Here is a 17,678-nt window from a genome sequence, read left to right as displayed (position 1 = left end):
GCCACTTCGCGGCCGTGGCCGCCGCCAGCGCAGCGACCGTGCGGCTCGCTCACTGCGCTTTTCGTGTCCCCGGCACGTTTTTTGCGTCCAGTGTAATGAAAATCCACAAGAATAGAGTGCCTGGAATCGCTGTAGAAATTAGGTCACGGCCAGCTGCCCGATGAGCCAAAAAACTCACGGCGCCTCCGCCGCCAACGATCGGGTTGTTCGACGCTCGAGAGCAAAAGCTCCGATTGGAGTGGCGGCAGTGTGGAAGCGGTGTGGAAGCGGCCGCGGCAGTGTGGAAGCGGCCAACACAAACTCGTGACGTGTTTGGATGTTGTTTATTTACAAACTATCCAGGGAATGTCGATTGCGCGAGGTCCTCCGCTGGCTGCTCAGTTGCGTTTCGCACCCTTTAAAATTGATTTTAAATATGTTCTAGGCCGTATTTGCCGCTGATATTTTGCAGATTATGTATTTGTGATCACACCAATCTATCTCCGATGTCATCTCGACTTCAAAATTTTGTGTAAGTACCCCTTTATACTTGAAGGAGTATGCGCAAGAAACACGGGCGAAAAACGGAAACAAGAACGACAGAGAAGGCGCCTTATATGCCGTGTTTTTTTATTCCTCGTCCGTGTTTTTTTTTTCAGGTTTATCCATTTACTGTATGTAGAACCAATTTGCCAACATTAAGGTGTTGCTAGTTTGTTGTTAAGCAGCAATCAGTTGGTGGATTCGCTTGGTTGGGGAAAGTGGTAAATGATTCCCTTGAAACTTTGTTTTGCTTTATAGTGAAAAATCAAAAAGTGTATGTCCCAGAAAGATTGTTTCGTCGGCAGTTTAGTGAAAGTTAATACGAGTGCTTAGAGGCGTACATTCATATAGCACGGCCTGTACGTGCATTGTTCAGACGCACACTGGGCGGTGACACTCGCCTTCGCTGTTCCGTTATTCAAAGGCTTTTGTTAGCTCTCCACATAAGTGGATAGCTAACAAAAGCCTTTGAATAACGGTTGAAAAAGTGGTACAAAAAAAAACCGTAGCGCAGTCAGCATGCCTCGCCGGCAGTTTTTTTTTTTTTTTTGGGGGGGGGGGGGGGGGACACAAGGAGTCAGCAAGACGAATGGAATGTCGTTGTTCCGCGCAGGCAGTGGAGACAAAGCCGTTCTCTAAAATGCCCGTCACTTGATCCAATTGGAAGGTGGACACGTGTTTGTTGAGCGCGTCACCGAGGTGAATCCTATGCGCGATCTTTGTGTCTATACAGCGAAGAGAGAAACGTGCTATGAATGTATGGTTTGAGTCACACGTCTGTTGTTTCTGCCTACGGAAACGTAGTCCATTGTATCTTATTGAAGCCAAATATGGACATACAGACGGCCTCCAAAAAAGTATTCTTTGTTTGTTTTCTCCTCGGACACTTTAGTATTGCTTTTATTCATACCTTCACTAAACAAAACTCAGCATCTCTCGCAATCTTTAAAAAATGCGAATAAGCAGTTCACATCCAATTTAAATGCAGTCACACGGCAACAAAGAAAATCCGTACAGCAGTACAAGTGTTAGGCGATTGGTTTAGGAAAAGCCCCCGAGGTGGAGTAGAATTCTGCGAAGGAAAAATTTGACATCTACCTGAAGTGCAGTCACATGGCTGCCAATAGAAGCTTTACAGCCTTCTCAGAAACTTCGCCGGTTGAAGAGAAATTCGTCCTACCAACAAAGCCAACCAGGAGGCGAACTGTTAGCAGCGACTAAATAATATTTTTTTTCGGTTTTAAATCGAACAGGGGGGTGGCGTCATACGTTGTGTGCCTCGCGATGTGTTTCTATATTTTGTACGGGTGCTTATTACATTGGAATTGAGCCGTCTTCCATGGTTTCAGTGGGGTTATATTAAGGGATGTAGTAGCCATTAAATTAGCCACGCTGAACACTTGAATTGAATACGGGCGGTCGTGTTCCTCGGTTGAGTGGCCTCTCGAGTTGATCCGGTGTTTTTACCGGCGCGGGCTGAAAGATCAGGTCGCCTGGAACAAGTGTCGAAGTTTGCTTGCAGTACAGATGGTTTTTGGCGGCGTATTAGTGACAAATTCCGCTCTCAAGTCCTGTGAGGGAGTTAGGGATCGCGCATTAGTTGCACTAACACTTCCGCATTGAAAGCTATTTTCATGTTAGCTAATTTTGTATAAGATGTGGAACCCATTACGATCAGTGTTTGAAAAAAGTCTGAATTCGGAATTTTAATCACGTGACGCTATTATATTGTCAATACAATAGCAACGGGTAATCTCGCGTCAGCCATGCCCACGAAGACGAAGAGAGAGAGAGAGAGAGAGAGAGAGAGAGAGAGAGAGAGAGAGAGAGAGAGAGAGAGAGAGAGAGAGAGAGAGAGAGAGAGAGAGAGAGAGATAATGATTTGTTGGAGAGTTTAGCTCCAACGTAAAAAGGAACTGCCTGCTCCAAACTTTGGAGCAATTAAAAGCTACAATGATTGTCTTAATGAACCACGAGGTTAGAAGTGGTACATTGGCCACGAAGGTAAATGTAGAGGAAATAGAAAGAAAGACAGAGGGAAGGAAAATACGTTTATTGTGCTTTAGATGCATGAGTTGTGCATCCTTATTCCAGGAAGCCATGGGTCGACCACGCCGTCGTAGTCCGGGTCACCAAGAATGTTTGCAACCCCAGGAGACAGCTGGGTTAACCAGGCGTCCGGTTTATTACCCTTTAAGGGGAAATATGATGATGAAGGATGGGGCAGGAGAACAGCAGAAAAAAGGAGCGGAGAAGCATGTGCACTCATGGTTCAGTAAAGTGATGTCGGGCTAGTTGGTGTAACATGCTTTTGAAGGTAAGTCGCGCTTGTAATGCCCACAGGGACGGACGCAGGAAAAAGAAAACGTACACTTACACGAGTAGACGGCGCCGTCTTCTCGTGTACTATTGCACGTCTTCTTTTTATGGCATCCGTCTCCGTGAGCATAACAAGCGCGACTTACCTTCAAAAGCACTCATCCTTCTCTATTCATGCTATATAGTCGCTCATGTAGGCCGGTTTCGCTGAGGAAACGGATAAGAGCTTCCGTCGCCTTCCGAGGGGGACAACCAGGAAGTAAAACTTGAATCGCCGTTCGTCTCATCGGCTGAGCTTGGCGGAAGGCACACTGCGTTGAAGCGAACATTAGGGAAAACGACCAAGTACGGGCGGTGTTGTTTTCTCAGCACCGCAGGTGTCGCAGCGGGTTTTGATCGTCCTCACGATGAGGAAATTTAGGCCTTCGTGAAGTCTATTCGCAACCGCAGCCGAAAAGTAAAGGTGGCTGGGATAGAAAGGGTATAGACGGGAGACGGCGCTGGTGCAGAGAATTCGGGACGTTGGGGCGGGGTTTCGCAAAGTCAGCTGTTCTGCATACGCAGGGAATGCGGTAAGCAGGTGGAGAGCTCATGGGTGCCCGCTGACGATGTACAATTGGCGCATTACTCTTCTCCGCTTAGGTGAGCACGCACAAACCTTCCCTCCGGTGACAGATGTGGCAATAATGGCTTCGAGAGCAACGCTTCGATCTTTTTTAGTGTCGAAAGCCACTGTAAAGGTACACAATACTTTCACACTCGGTTAAAATGACAAACGTTCACACACCTGAAGAAAGAAGTAACTGAAGATCTCACAACCTTTATATAATTCCAAGAGTTTATTGCCTTATCGGATGCTAGGGCTAATATTGTCAGCTACAACAGTCCAGGGTACAGCGTAGCTCCTTGTTTAAAGTGGAAAAGATATGAGAAGTTATTTTGTGAAAAAACAAAGAACCTTCCTCGAAAGAATTCCCAAAGTCGGCTCAGGTCGCTGGCGCACTGAGCGCCTCGCGGAAAATTTGAAGCTTCTACCATTGTAAAACGGAAACTACTGCAGCTATCGCCCTAGTTCTTTTTATGTGAGGACTTTGTGCACTCTAAATGATTTAACGTATTCGTGTTTGGCCTGTAGAGCGAATTTTTTAAATAAAAATTACCGAATTGGAAAATTTAAAAAAAGTGCCCATATGTGGAGCCTTTTTCTTCTGCATCTAAGCGAGCTAGGTAGTTCACGTTTTTTAGTGTTATTCTTCTATTCTTGTTCAATCTTCGTGCCAATTTAATTTATGTGGTCAAGATGGTTCAATTAAAAAAAAAGCATTTTACTGCAGCTAGGTAGCGCATTTTGGTATAATTTGAAAGCAAAAAAAATGCAATCTTTGATTTCTTTCACTCTTTAAGAAATTAAAGTCCAGACCTACATCAAAAACATGTCACACTATTTTTGTTGTTTTCCAGCAACATAGCGCCAAATATGGCCTTGTTAACAGTATTGCGGTGACATACTCAACTGGTTTGCAAGAAGCTTATGACCGCAATGTAGGGAGAGAAATGGAAGTTAAAAAAGAAAAATTATTAAAGAAACATTGTTGTGAGTATGCTTTGTTAAAATAGCATGTTTATCGAGTGCATTGCACCTCATTCTCACGTTAAAGCTCAGGCTTCCGATCCCATGTTTTTTCGTGTACGTAATCATCGACTCGTCGCGTCTGAACCGCGCACTTCGAGGCCTGGCCTTTTAATACCTCTGGGCTTTAAATGATTGTCGTAATATTTTCAATAAGAACAACGCACCCATGGAGTGATACAAAAATGCCTCTAATGAGCCAAGACTGCAGATTATCCTTTTGTTCAGATTATATGCATCTCAGTTGTCTGATCTGGTACTCGCGCTGTCATCAAACTTCGGGAACAGCACCCGAGTGCAATTAATTGTCTGTTCACAGAAAATTTGAGTCCATGTGCACTGGTTCTCGAGGATCTTTGTGGCCCCATATGCTACTGCAGGGCCCTTAGCACCGACGAGGTCTTACTCCTTCGCTGTCATTCATTTGAGTATGAAGCAGGAGGGCAGTGAGGGTGATCCAAGTGGTCAATAGCGGGCTAGCGACAACTAAAGCGTTTTAGATGCTGACAGTCCCAGGGTGGCAGCCGTCTAGTGACCTTAACTACAGGCTGGGATGTACATGCTGGTTTGTGGGCTGAACGGGATCTTTTGTTCCAGTGTCCACATCTTTCACCTTACAGAAGTGCCTTCTTGAGGCAATTTTTTTCTGGTGCCCTCTTCAGTAATCAGCACAAAGCACGCGCTCCTCACTAGTTTTGAGCTATTGAGCCTCCTGGGTCTTGTCGATGTGTGTGAACTTCCGAAGGCGATGATCAGCAGAAACTGTTCCTAGCTGGGGCGGTTTATTCAAGCCGCCTCCTGTTGTCGCTCACGGTGGCTAAGGTCATGGTTATATGTCTTGTTTGATACTTTTAGTTTGGCTGGGAAGTATCCCAGTCTAACATCACAACAGGAATACCACAAAAACCTAACAAAAATCAAAAACTTTGTTCTGACAACCGCAGTCCTGTTGTTACGACAAAGCCATCTGTTGTTATGACACACATTTCTGTCGTAACGACAAAGTCAATTTTCTCGACGACAAACATTCCTGTAGTCACAACAGAACTGCCATTTACGCTACTCTTCACAATGGGCAATAACGTTCAAACCATGTGCAACTACTGGTGGAACATCAGGATCACGACAAGACAGCAATTCGGCACGACGGCACATCAAAATCAGGAAAGGAATACGACATACGTCAGAACACCAGAATCACGACACGACAAGAATACGACAAGACGACAGTACTAAACAGGAAAATCCGACAAACTGCAGAAATTTTCCTTGTCGTCCTTTTCGACTAGGATGAGATCATGTCTTTCTGAAACTAAGCAGAAAGTTCAGCCGCCATCCTTGAGTACCTATTTATTTCCGCCGGAGTCTCAGCTCGGGCATAGCCTGTGCGCATCGGTTGCTACTGAGAGGTCCGGATCTTATCTTACCATCTCGGGCTTACACAACGCGCGCACAAAAACAGTTAGCAGTGCACGAAAAGATGCATACGGAAGAGCAAGTGCGCTAGCTTGAACGATCCACTTGGGGTGCCTTTCTACAACTTGTTAAAATGCTGGGTACTTTCGTCACGCTTAATTTCAACAACGCGTGCTCACCGCAAAATTTCTTTAATCATTTGTCTTTGTAATTGCAATTTCTTTCCCTACATTGCGGTCATAAGCTTTTTACAAGCTACTTGAGTCTGTCACCGCAATACTGCTAACAAGGTCCTATTTGGCGCTATGTAGCTGCGAAACAATAAAAATAGTGCAACATGTTTTTGATGTAGATGATAGAGAGCAACCTTGGCTTCAATTTGTGAAAGTTTGAAGAACACCTAATACAGGCTTTTTTTTTAATTGGCGTTCAAAATACCCCAAAATGCCCTACCTAGCTGCCGTAAAGGGCTTTTTTTGAAAATGACCCGCCTTGACCATATAAACTAAATGTGGCGCGAAGTTTGTAGAAGAATAGCAAAATAGCACAAAAATTTGAACTACCTAGCTTGGTTGGATGCAGAGGAAAAAGGCCCCACATTCAGGCAATTCTCAAACATTTTTTCAATTCGGGAATTTTTATTTTAAATAATTCGCTCTGCACGCCAAACGCGAATAAGTTAAACCATTACAGAGTGTGCATATTCTTAAAAAGAACTAGGGTAAAAGCTGCAGTAGTTTTTTTTTTTTTTTTTTTTTTTACAGTGGTATAAGTTTCAAATTTTCCGCGGGCCGCTCAACGCGAAAGTCACCCGAGCCCACTTTGGGAATTTTTTTTAGGAAGGGAAATTTTTTTTCCACAAAATAACTTCAAATACGTTTTCCCTTGTGGACAAGGAGCTATATATAAGATTTTCGTCAAAATTAAAGATGTTGCCCGCACACGTCTGTGCCATCTCTCGTGAAAACACCCTGGTGTTATTTTAGTGACAATTTGTAGCCACCATTGATCCTAAACGCCGGCCACGGCCTGGGTTAAAGTTAGTATAGAGTTTTACTTTGCCTTCACGTGTGCATAGACTATAAAAAGCCAAGAGCTTTTTCGCTACTTAGAACTTCGATTTTGAACATTCTGCCTATGACTCTTGTACGACGAGTGACACAGGCACAAAGATCTTAAGAACACAACTTTATTCTTGGGTATTGAATGCCTGGTTGCAAAATTATCTAAATTTTGCCTCCGCATAAAGTTAAGTGCATGCCCCGTATTCGGTCACCTCACAGAAGAATGCTCTTGGGAGCGATAAGAAGTTCAGCCCCGAATGACCATGTACAAGCTTGGCTCGTGGACTCCAAGAAGAAGAAGAACAAAACTTTATTTTCGCAAGGATCCCCTAGTCCGGAGCTCCCGGGATAGCCGACAGGGCCTTCTCTGCGCGTTCAATGAGTGTTCTTTGCACTTCCGCGCTAGAGTCGGCCAGCCTTCTTTCCCATGAAATGGGGGTAGGATGGGGGAAGGTTAGGGTTCTGTAGAAGAAGGAATCACAATGCGTAGCCCGCGGAAACGTCTAGGGCAGCGCCGGTGATAAAGGAAGCGGCGGCAGGGCAGCAAAGGAACTTGACGGCTTCCGCTATCTCCCGAGGTTGGGCGATCCTCTTGAGCGGCAGCGCCGAAATTACGCTGGCCTTCACATCGTCGGGAACAGACGACATCATTGCGGTGTCGGTCACACCTGGCAACACGGCGTTGCAGCGAATGCCATGTGCCGCCAGTTCCCGCGCCGTCGTCTTGGTGAGGGCCACCACGCCGGCCTTGGAAGCGGAGTAGGCCGCGTACGCACAGTAGCCGCTGTTGGCGAGGATGCTGGCCACGTTCACGATGGCACAACCTCCCTCGGGCAGCGTTGCGCGGGCATTGATCATCTCTCGGCTGGCGGCCCGTGTCACCGTGAAAGTACCCTGCGCAGGGAGCGGTGACGTATGGGACAGGAAAACAAAACACAACTTCGTTCATTTTGAAAAAAAAAAAAAAAAAACTATTTTTAAGTAACTCACTCAGCGCCATTCTAGCCCCGAAAGACATTTTTCTGAAAAAAAAAACCCGCAAAAAATAGTGAAAATCTTTCAAATCTCGCACTACAGTTACGTCATACAGTCAAGAGTGGCGCGATATGGGCCAGAACTAAATACGCAGTTATCATTTTGTTATCTGCACATTAGCATACAAGTAATACGAACAAATGTAACTAGATGCCCCACTACAATCGCCCAGTCATGTTTCTTGGTGGTGGCTTATGTCTGCGGCCGCCGATCGCACAAGCAAGATTCTGTGACGTCATAGAAAAATGACCGGAAAGGGGCTGGGGAGTCGTCACTGCCTGCTTCATAGGCTTTTTTTAGATCTTATTTGCTTGAAGTTTGCGATGCAGTTGGTATCCCAGTTATCCGTACAAAGCGGTTTTTTAAAGACGATAGTCTTTCTTGGGCTACTTAAACCCAGAAATTTTGGTCTGTCTGTATGTCTGTCTGTCCGTCTGTCTGTCTGTGACCCGATTCAGCCACCCGGCCAAAGCAAAACAATGCCTGCGCAATAGTCTTATATAGTCACAGCTAAATCTACCCGTCTATGTCCGGTGGAATGTTCATACGTGTCAACATTGTTGAAGAAGAACAAGACATTACGCAAATATGAGACAACAACAGAAGTGATATTTGCAGTGTTACAGAATACAGAATACAGAATACAGAAGTGATACAGAAGTGATATTTGCAGTGTTCCTTTATAAAAAAAATCAAACATGCTTGAATTTGCGAAATTAAATACTTCATCAACTGCAGAAAAAGAATTCACTCCGCCGTCGCCTGCTGTCGCCCGCGCCACTATAGCTTCTGGGGCCATTTTAAGAAATAAACCGCCAACAATTACGCAAGGTTCTACTAGGTAAGTTCCACGTTCTGCTTGCAACGCACGTGGAGTAGGGAAACGCGGTTCTATAAACGCTGAAGTAGGGCGCCTCGATTAACGCGCGTCTTCGCTGTACGGCAGCGTTCGCATCGAGACACCCGTTTTGGAGCAGTGGAATGCGGGAAATTTAAAATGATTTAAGCAAACCTTTGGCGTCTTTACCTTGGGAGGAGCGCGACGCAAGAGGAACAACATGAGAGGTGAGCCTGAAAGCGAAGGGAGCATTTACTTCGCAAAAGCCGATAAAGACTATCGTCTTTTGACGGCATTTGCAACGAAAGGAGCAGATACGCGGCCAATTTTTTTTTAATTAACCAAACATATTTCGTCTTTGTGGCCTTTTCGGCAGCTGGCCTTACGTTTGCATCGGTGCTTTCAACATGGGGGAGAGAGAGAGAGAGAGAGAGAGAGAGAGAGAGAGAGAGAGAGAGAGAGAGAGAGAGAGAGAGAGAGAGAGAGAGAGAGAGAGAGAGAGAGAGAGAGAGAGAGAGAGAGAGAGAGAGAGAGAGAGAGAACTTTAATGAAGACCAACGAGGTTAGCCGAGCCGTCGCGCTGGCGTGCTACGCTAGATGAAAGAGGAAAAAGAGAAAAAAAGCAAAAAATAAAGAAAAACAAAGAAAGAAAAAAACGTGGGAGTCGACATTCGTCTTGTAGATAAAATGAAATTATGGATACCAGAAGCTGGTCTTGAGTTTTCCAACCTAAGTCTTAGGCTGGGTTCAGAATGTTGCCGCAACTGTCGTAATAACTTTGATGAATGACGTAATTTCATGTCTCAGCCAACCAAACTGCGTGACACGTCCTTTTTTTTACGTCCATAGATCACGATAGGAATTCTGCGTCGGTAGTCTGAGCATAGCATTAGCGATTCGATACGCACTGTTGAGAGTATTCCGGAGGGATTTTCTGCTGCTGAACTTTCTTTGAAATACAGTTACCAAAAATCGAGAATGACGGCTGCAGTGACCAATTGGTGCTTACAGAAAGCTTAGTTCGGGGATATTCATTTTATCGTTACATGCAAAGCCTTCATCTGGTCTATGCCGTTTAATTAACATTAAATAAAGGGCTATGTTGTTGTGCGTGAAACGTGTGAAAACGCCACCTTGTATTCTGTGGCTCGGTAGATATGGGGCGGTCCCGGCCCGATAGTTTGAACCTTGGACTTCTTACGCTATAAAGTTTTTTAGAAAGATATAACGTTTTCTTTTATAGCCGCATGGCCATATTTTTGGTGAGCGACACTTTGTTGTTTGAAAGGAAACTGAAACCCCTATAGATTCCTTCGTAAAATTATGACTAATTATTTTTGAACGATATATGCAAGAAAGTCAGCTACCGCTCGCTCAAACTTCATTATTTCGATTTTATGACTTGCAGAAATTTCATTCAATTACATGCATGAACGCTGCTTCCATTGGCATTGACCAATTCTATTTTGCTCTTAATTTTTGTCAAACGTTCGGTTACGTTTTATGTGGCACCCAAATTTTCTTTTAGCAACCAACTTTTGTAACTACAGCTTAGCTCAAGCGATTAGACTGTTCCATCCGTATTCGACAGTATTAAGATTCCCGGCGACTCTGGCTGCAACCGCCTTACCCTCAGGTTAACCCTGATGACATCGTCGAAGACCTCGTCGGAGCACTCAGAGATCAGCCCCAGACGAAGAATGCCCGCACAGTTGACGACAATACTGGGTGGTCGCTGGAAAATACTTTTGACGCAGACGAAGAGCTGCTCCACGGACGAAGAATCGCCGACGTCTACTTGCACGGCTTGGTGGTTCGCGCTGCCTGCAAAGCAGCCACCGAATACACCACGAGTGAACGGCGGGAGAAATGACGTGTTTGTGTTCTAATCGAGTTTCTTGTTACATTGGGGCAGCCGATAAAACCTCTTCTTGTTCTCCAAGAACGAACACTAACTTTACACTCTTTTTTCGATTCCAATTACGGTATCTACTTGTCCCGCGAGCCGCAGAAGAGGTCTTTCACTAGCGCTCTGTGCGAGGCGGTGCGCGTGCAAGCAAGGTTAACATGTACTGGCAGTGGACGCACGCGCTGCATCTTTCGTCTATGCTTTTGAGTCGTTCTGATGTTTAGTGCTTCGACTGACGTCTCAAGAGTCAGCCACACAACTGTTTCATTCATTGTTGTCCTCCGATTACTCTCACTCTGGTTTGTTATCAGCGTTTTGCTTGATACATACCCAACGTTTTACTCTGGCCTGCCTCGGTTCATAATGTTAACAGCTCATCATAAAACGCCAGAGGCAGCAAATGATATACATAGATGACCTTCGCGCCATTTCGGTGTACTCTGCGATTCACCTACGCGCGTTGCGTGTTATCAGCTAACTGATTGTCTGAATGCGGCTCTTGGGTGTGTTGGCAGAAAGATAGCGCATATCAGTATACGCTAGAGACCCTGCAACATATTCAGAGGCTAAATATTTAGTCGGAGTCGTTTAACACTAACTTTTTTGTCTGCCTAGCTCAAAAGCGGTAGCTAGGAAATATTCAAAGCATGAATAACCACTATCGTAATTATAGATCGATCGTTACGATAGGGGTTACCCATGCGTTGAGTATTTTCTTAACATTCGACCAGATAAGCGTTTGATTACGATGAGCACAGAAAACACTATTGCAGACTATAAGTTACACTTGTCCGCGGTGCTGAACCTGCTATACGAAGCAACAGTAATTGTGAAAAAGATGGGTAGTGTCGTGGGCCCCTTGCTGCTATTTGAACTGCAGACGATTTTGAATCTTTGTACCCGTCGTACACCTGACTTATCAGCCGGACTCTACGGCGATGCGGCGCGTTCAGGGGCAGAATTATCAGTTGTGTCCGTTTCAAAAACGTTCGTTTCGGGTCAATTTCAAGTCGTTAGGTTGTTCTGGTGACGAGGCCTGTATCATGCACATGAATACTTGCCTCGAGTAATATCCGTGTAGTCGGCATGCCTTCGGCCGATCGGGGCTGAACGGACAAAACTGACGATTCCTGCCCAGACCGAAGCATGTATTTTCCTGTTTTCATTTTTTTTTTCATAATCGATTGTCATTGTCGGCATTGACCAGATGGTATATCTTTCCGTAGCGTTAACCTATCAGCGTGTCCAGAATTAAACAACCGTGCAAAATTAAACCAAATAATACCTCCTTGACTTCCAATCCCATCTCGTAACTGTTCTCTGTGCAACAGTTTGCAGGTTACTGCATAACTTAGGATCCAGTAATGCAAAATGTTAAATACAAAATGCTGTGGCTGGTCACTTCGGGGTGGAGTCGCCGAGTTCCAAAAAGTAAACGATGATTTGCCGCCGAGCCATTTGCTCGAGGAGGGTGCTAGTGAAAGCCGCAGTGTTGGTGCTCACAGAATGGCGAGCAAACGAGCTAATGGGTGAGGGAAGCCGCGTGAGAAAGAAGGTTGTCAACGGCCAAGCGAACTTGTGGTACAACTGACATAGCTTAGTTCTTGTTCAGGAGAGCCTACGACCAAGCATTAATAAAAAAATTGTACTTCTTCTAATTTATTGATACCGTTTTGTAGATACACATTCAAGGCTTTCACCTGTAAAATTCCGTTGCTAATGCCCACCACTCATCCCGTTTCGGAGATTGGGCCAGAGATTGGGCCATTACACATGAGCGGGAAGAACTAGTCCCTCCTCTACGGCCATAGGAGGTTGAACACACATCTAAATTCACTGACCTGGGAGGGACTGCGCTACTTTGCGAGCGCCGTCAAGCTGCTTGTCAGCGACAATGAGCGTGGCTCCCTCGGCGGCCAGGCTGAGGCAGACGGCTTCACCGATTCCGCGTGCGCCTCCCGTCACCAGTGCCAAGTACCCGGAGAGAGACATGGCTCTGAGTACAGGCTGTTCGGTGTGAGTGGCGGGGTGGCGCTACGCCAAGCCTCTGTTGTCAAGTGTTCCTGACAAAAGTCGCATGCTCTGTATACGTGGCCGTACACCTGGAGCACTTAATTGTGTGTTGCGTATCTCCTTTCTGTTATACGCACGTCGATTGTGCCTCGCCTAAGATAACACTTGCTAGATATCTTAAGCGGACAAAACTTGTTAATGGTTCGCGTCGCGAACAATGCAATGGGACTTTGCTGAGCTACGCACCCTCTCGTTCGTGGCTGTGATGTAGACACGATAGGGGGAGGGGGGGAGAGTAAATAGAAAAAATGTAAGCCGCCGGTTAACTTTGCAGGCAAAGTCGGTAAACGTTAAACAACACATTGTTTTGCGTGTTAAAAACCGTTTCGAGGGGCCACAAATAAAAAAATACGACCTGGTTCAATCCGAAAGAACTGTATAGCCTTTGGCAACTCACTCAGCTCCATCCCCCCCCCCCCTTTCAAAAAAAAAAAAAAGTAACGTGAAAGAAAATATCGAAAAACTTTTCGCGCAGCCGTACAGTAATGTGGGCGGAAATGACGCATTAGATCTCGCTCCCTATAGCCGCCCAGCCAATATTCTTTGAGGTGGCTTTGGTCGGCGGCTGCCAATCGCACAAACAAGATTTCGTGACGTCACAAAGACTCCACCAGAAAATCACTGGGGAGTCGCCGCTGCTTCCTCTGCTGCCTTTAATATCGTCATTATTGGTTTGAATTTCGCGATATAAAAGTGGAAACACTGTTATCGGGACAAATCCGTCTTTTTCATGAATCAGTTTGATTCATGAAAAAGACGGATTTGTCCCGATTGTCTGCATTACCACAACTTTGTCTGCATTACCACAACTTCATATCTGGTCATCAGGCCAAGAGTCCCTCGAAGAGAACGAGGCAGCACACGCCGCTGACCGTGCTCATGCACACGGGGCCATTTCCCCAGAAGGAGAACAACACCACGACCGACCCACATACCCCGAAATCGTAGCCCACTGCAAAAATTAGTGCCCTTACGCTCTGTAAACAAGGGTGACCTGCGAAGCTGGGAGCAGTACACAAAATGCACAAAACACAACACGTTTGTTTTCAATTTGGATCGAGCAATTAAAACTTAGCCCAATGAAACTTTTGAAAGACTCGAGATTTATTATAGTGGACAAACATGAAGCTTTCTGTTTCTCTTCCCCGTCGTAGACATCTCGCTGCCTGCGTAACACACCAACCCAACCCGCTCGACCACTGAGGACACCGGAAAGTTCGCATTGGGACGGCGGACGTACACGTTTAAACCTCCCGCCAGAAGAACGGACATGTAATTAGTTAGGGCATACAACTTCTGGGTCCATTCGATTCAGCCTGCACCTCTTGAATCAGTTCACAGCGGTGCAAAGCGGGTTCCGCCATCCCGAATAATCGGCGGAACCAGACCTGCACTTTTTTTTTTTCGTCTGCTTCTGCACCTCCTCGGCAGTGCAGGCGAAGCCATGAACTTGTCCTGCACCTGTCTGTACCACCGGTGAATCGAACGGCGCGGTTCAGGTGCCGCGAGCTGCACCACTGAAACGAACGGCGAAGTGCTGCACCACCTGCACTGGTTCACGTGGTGGAGGTTAAACGAATGGGCCCTATATCTGCGCGTGCATGCCTTCCCTCTCCCCTTTCCTCCACTCCCAAATCGTGCCTGATAAACCGGCAACCAGTTATGTGCGCGTGCTTAGAAGTGAAAGGCACTACCAAAATTGTCGCTCTGAGAGCCCTTCAAGTTGAACTAGAGATGTTGGCGCACGTCGACGTTGCTGCTCATCTGGGAGAAATTCCCAGATACTGGGGGAGCTGGAACATGCGGTTTAAACAGCGGCAGAAAAGGCTTTCTCCTGTTTTCGCACCCATTCGCGCTTCTGTTCCGGTGAATGCTCCTTTGATTCCCGCTGTTCTTCATCCCAGCGAACGACAAGCGTCTGTCCCGTAGGGTGTTAAAACCTGGAATGACTCTGGCTTTATTCTAATAGAGAAACATGTGGCTATGTGGCTGTCCGTTTCCGTCTCGCGTCGTGGGCATATCACTGTCTGTGTAACACACTAACCCAAACCGCTCGATCATTGGGGGCAGCTGACAGGTCGAATTGAGCCGCGAGACTTTGACGTTTAAATTTCCCGCTGGCACAACGCGTATGTCATCGGTAGCGCAATGAAGACTAGCTGTACATGCACGCCTCACTGCTTCCACCCACAACCAGTTCACACATAAACCTGCAACTGCTCATGGGCGCGTGCGTAGGCGTGAAATACACGGATGAAAATGTCGCCCGGAAAGCCTTTCATGCTGAAAAAAATTGGCCGCGTATCTACTCCTTTCGTTGCAAATGTCGACAACCGAGTAAATGCCTTCCTTCGCTTTCTCGCTCACCTCTCATGCTGCTTCTCTCCCGCCGCGCTCCTCCCAAGATAACACGCTAGAGGTTTGGTTAAGTCGATTTATATTTACCGCATTCCACCTCACCAGGCCGGGTGCCCCGATGCCAGCGCTGCCGTACGTCGGAGATGCGCGTGAATTGAGGCACCCTACTTCAACGTTTATAGAACCACGTTGCCCTTCTCCACGTGCGTTCCAAGCGGAACGTCGAACCTATCTAGTGGAACATTTCGTAACTGTTGCCGTTTGATTTCTTAAAATGATGCCAGAAGCGTTTGGTGATTAGATGTTTAAGTGACGCCCCCTGGCTTTGACGTCAGCTTAGGGACTCGCGCCGCTGTCGTCTGCTACAATCCGCTTGTGAGGGGCAGCAGTGCTACGCTAAAAATCTCCCGCTTTGATGCTTTAGTGCATTAAAAAGCGTATTTCTAGCATTCAGTTATTTTTGCCAGTTTCCGACGCCTCTGAATAATTTCAAGCTGTATCCCGCACAAGTTTGCAACACTCAAGGAGAGAGAGAACAACTTTCTTCAGGACATCTGTCAGATGATCGTAACTCGTCCTTTCTAGATTATTTTACGAGGTTCAGTGCTCAGAGCTCCTCGAGGAGTATTCAAAATGCGTAGGCTTCCCTGAAGTATTTTTGCGATGCTGTTGTGAAGACACAATAATCTAGTGCTACGCTCCACACAGCGGGCTCGTACACGCGCATCGTACAACAGGAAAAAAAAAGCGGAAAAACACAATCGTATAATAACGTTACCTTCTTCGGATAGATGCCGTCATAGCGGCTGTATATTAGGCTCATTTTTTCTTATTTTCGTGGCTGCTAGCCATCCGCCATCAGTTGTGCTCATCGAGCGTCCGCAGAAGTCTTTCCTTTGCTGCGAGATATAGCTGTAAAACAGCCGAGGGTATAGCCTTACCTTGGGGCGAGTTATGGCGAAGGGCAAATGCGTAGTCTTACCTTCGGCGGCGAATTATGGCCGGGAGAGTGGCCCCTAGCGCCATAGTATTGTATCCGGCGTTGATTTATGGCTGCGAAAATTCGGAGGTATTGCCTTAACTTCGACGGCGAGTTGTGACGATGAAAATGACAAGGGTCATTTACCTGCGGCGGCGATTTATTGGCGTGTTTGTGGTAGTGCTATAGCCTTGCCTTCGGCGGCTAGTTTTGGCTTTGAAGATGGCCAAGGTACAACCTTATCTTCGGCAGCGAGATATGGCCGTCATACTGACCGGGCTAATGCCTTGCTTACGTCTCCGAGTTGGGGCTGTGAAAACGGTAAGGGTAGATATATAGCCTTACCATTGGCGGTGAGTTATGGCTATGAAAATGGCAATTGTATAATAGCATTACCTTCGGCAGGTAGTTAGTGCCGTTATAGTGACAAAGCTATAGCCCGGCCTTTTGCAGCGAGTTATGGTTGTGATAATGGCGAGGATATAGCCTTACCTTGGGAGCCAAATTATGGCCGTGAGAGTGGATTTGCAATAGTCTTACCTTCGGCGGCGAATTATGGCCGTGAGTGATATAGTTTTGCCTTCAGCAGCGAGTTATGGCTGTGAAAATGGCAAAGGTGTAGCCTTACCTTCAGCGATCAGTTATGGCGATGAAAATGGCTGTGAGAAAGGTGCGTGTATAGCCTTACCTTCGGTGGCAAGTAATGGCTGTGAAAAGGGCAAGTTTATAGCCTTACCTTCGCGGCGAGTAACGGCTGCGAGAATAACAAGTTTACAGCCTTACCTTCGGCCGCAGACGTGACGACCTCCTACCTACACGGACAAGGGTTGGGAATATCCAGCGGAAAATGGGCAGTGCTTGTGTTTACACGAATGTATGCATACCTTTGTATATCAATGGCGAAATGGTGTCTTACGTGAGAAACCACAAGTTTCTCGGCATAGTTGTCGACAGAGGCCTTTCTTGGAGCGCCCACGTAAATGTTATAAAAAAGAGGCTCTCTGCAGTGGTACTCAAACTCATTGGTGGCAAGACGTGGGAAACGCCAATGAAGTCGATGTTACAGCTCTACAGCGCACTGTTCTTGGGCTGCTCCGGTACAGTGCTCCGGTCCTTTCTGGAGCTTGCCGCGCAACTACTCGGTCCCTTCAAGTATACAAGCTCAGGCTCTCCGAACCTGTCTTGGCCTACCATGGTGTACGTCCACAGCAGCGACCATTGCCTTGACTCACAAAAACCCTTTGGCAACTTTTGTGGAAGTTGAAATATATGACACATATCAGACACTTCACCCACCTGCCTCATCATCACCTCGCAGGTATACCGGTGACCCGTCCCCGGGCGTCGTTCGCAAGGGTGGTAGCTGCCCACAACACCAGCATTCCATCGAACTATACGCCGGCGATGCGACCCCTCCTTCCGCTGTGGTGCGTGATGCAGCCCCGAGTGTGCCCAGATATTCCAGGAGTAAAGAAAAAACGCGATCTTCCAATACCGGCCATACAGCAGCTAACTTTGACGTACCTGCGCGACAC

At 46.5% G+C, this 17,678-nt stretch overlaps 1 protein-coding gene across 1 annotated transcript; it reads right to left on the bottom strand.

Annotated features, from left to right (window-relative positions):
- Positions 1–7,062: 7,062 nt before the first annotated feature.
- LOC144167730 ((3R)-3-hydroxyacyl-CoA dehydrogenase-like) lies at positions 7,063–12,915 on the bottom strand. The gene is made up of 3 exons (XM_077696910.1): positions 12,575–12,915; positions 10,455–10,648; positions 7,063–7,845 (listed from the first exon to the last, which is right to left on the bottom strand). Exons 1-3 carry the CDS (start codon positions 12,723–12,725, stop codon positions 7,429–7,431), a joined length of 762 nt encoding a protein of 253 aa, XP_077553036.1. The 5' UTR covers positions 12,726–12,915; the 3' UTR covers positions 7,063–7,428.
- Between the last annotated feature and the right edge of the window lie 4,763 nt (positions 12,916–17,678).

Source organism: Haemaphysalis longicornis, unplaced genomic scaffold, assembly GCF_048455015.1.
Source record: "Haemaphysalis longicornis isolate Haplotype H1 unplaced genomic scaffold, Haemaphysalis longicornis Haplotype H1 scaffold_2, whole genome shotgun sequence".
Classification (NCBI taxonomy): domain Eukaryota; kingdom Metazoa; phylum Arthropoda; class Arachnida; order Ixodida; family Ixodidae; genus Haemaphysalis; species Haemaphysalis longicornis.
This window is presented reverse-complemented; position numbering and strand designations above follow the sequence as displayed.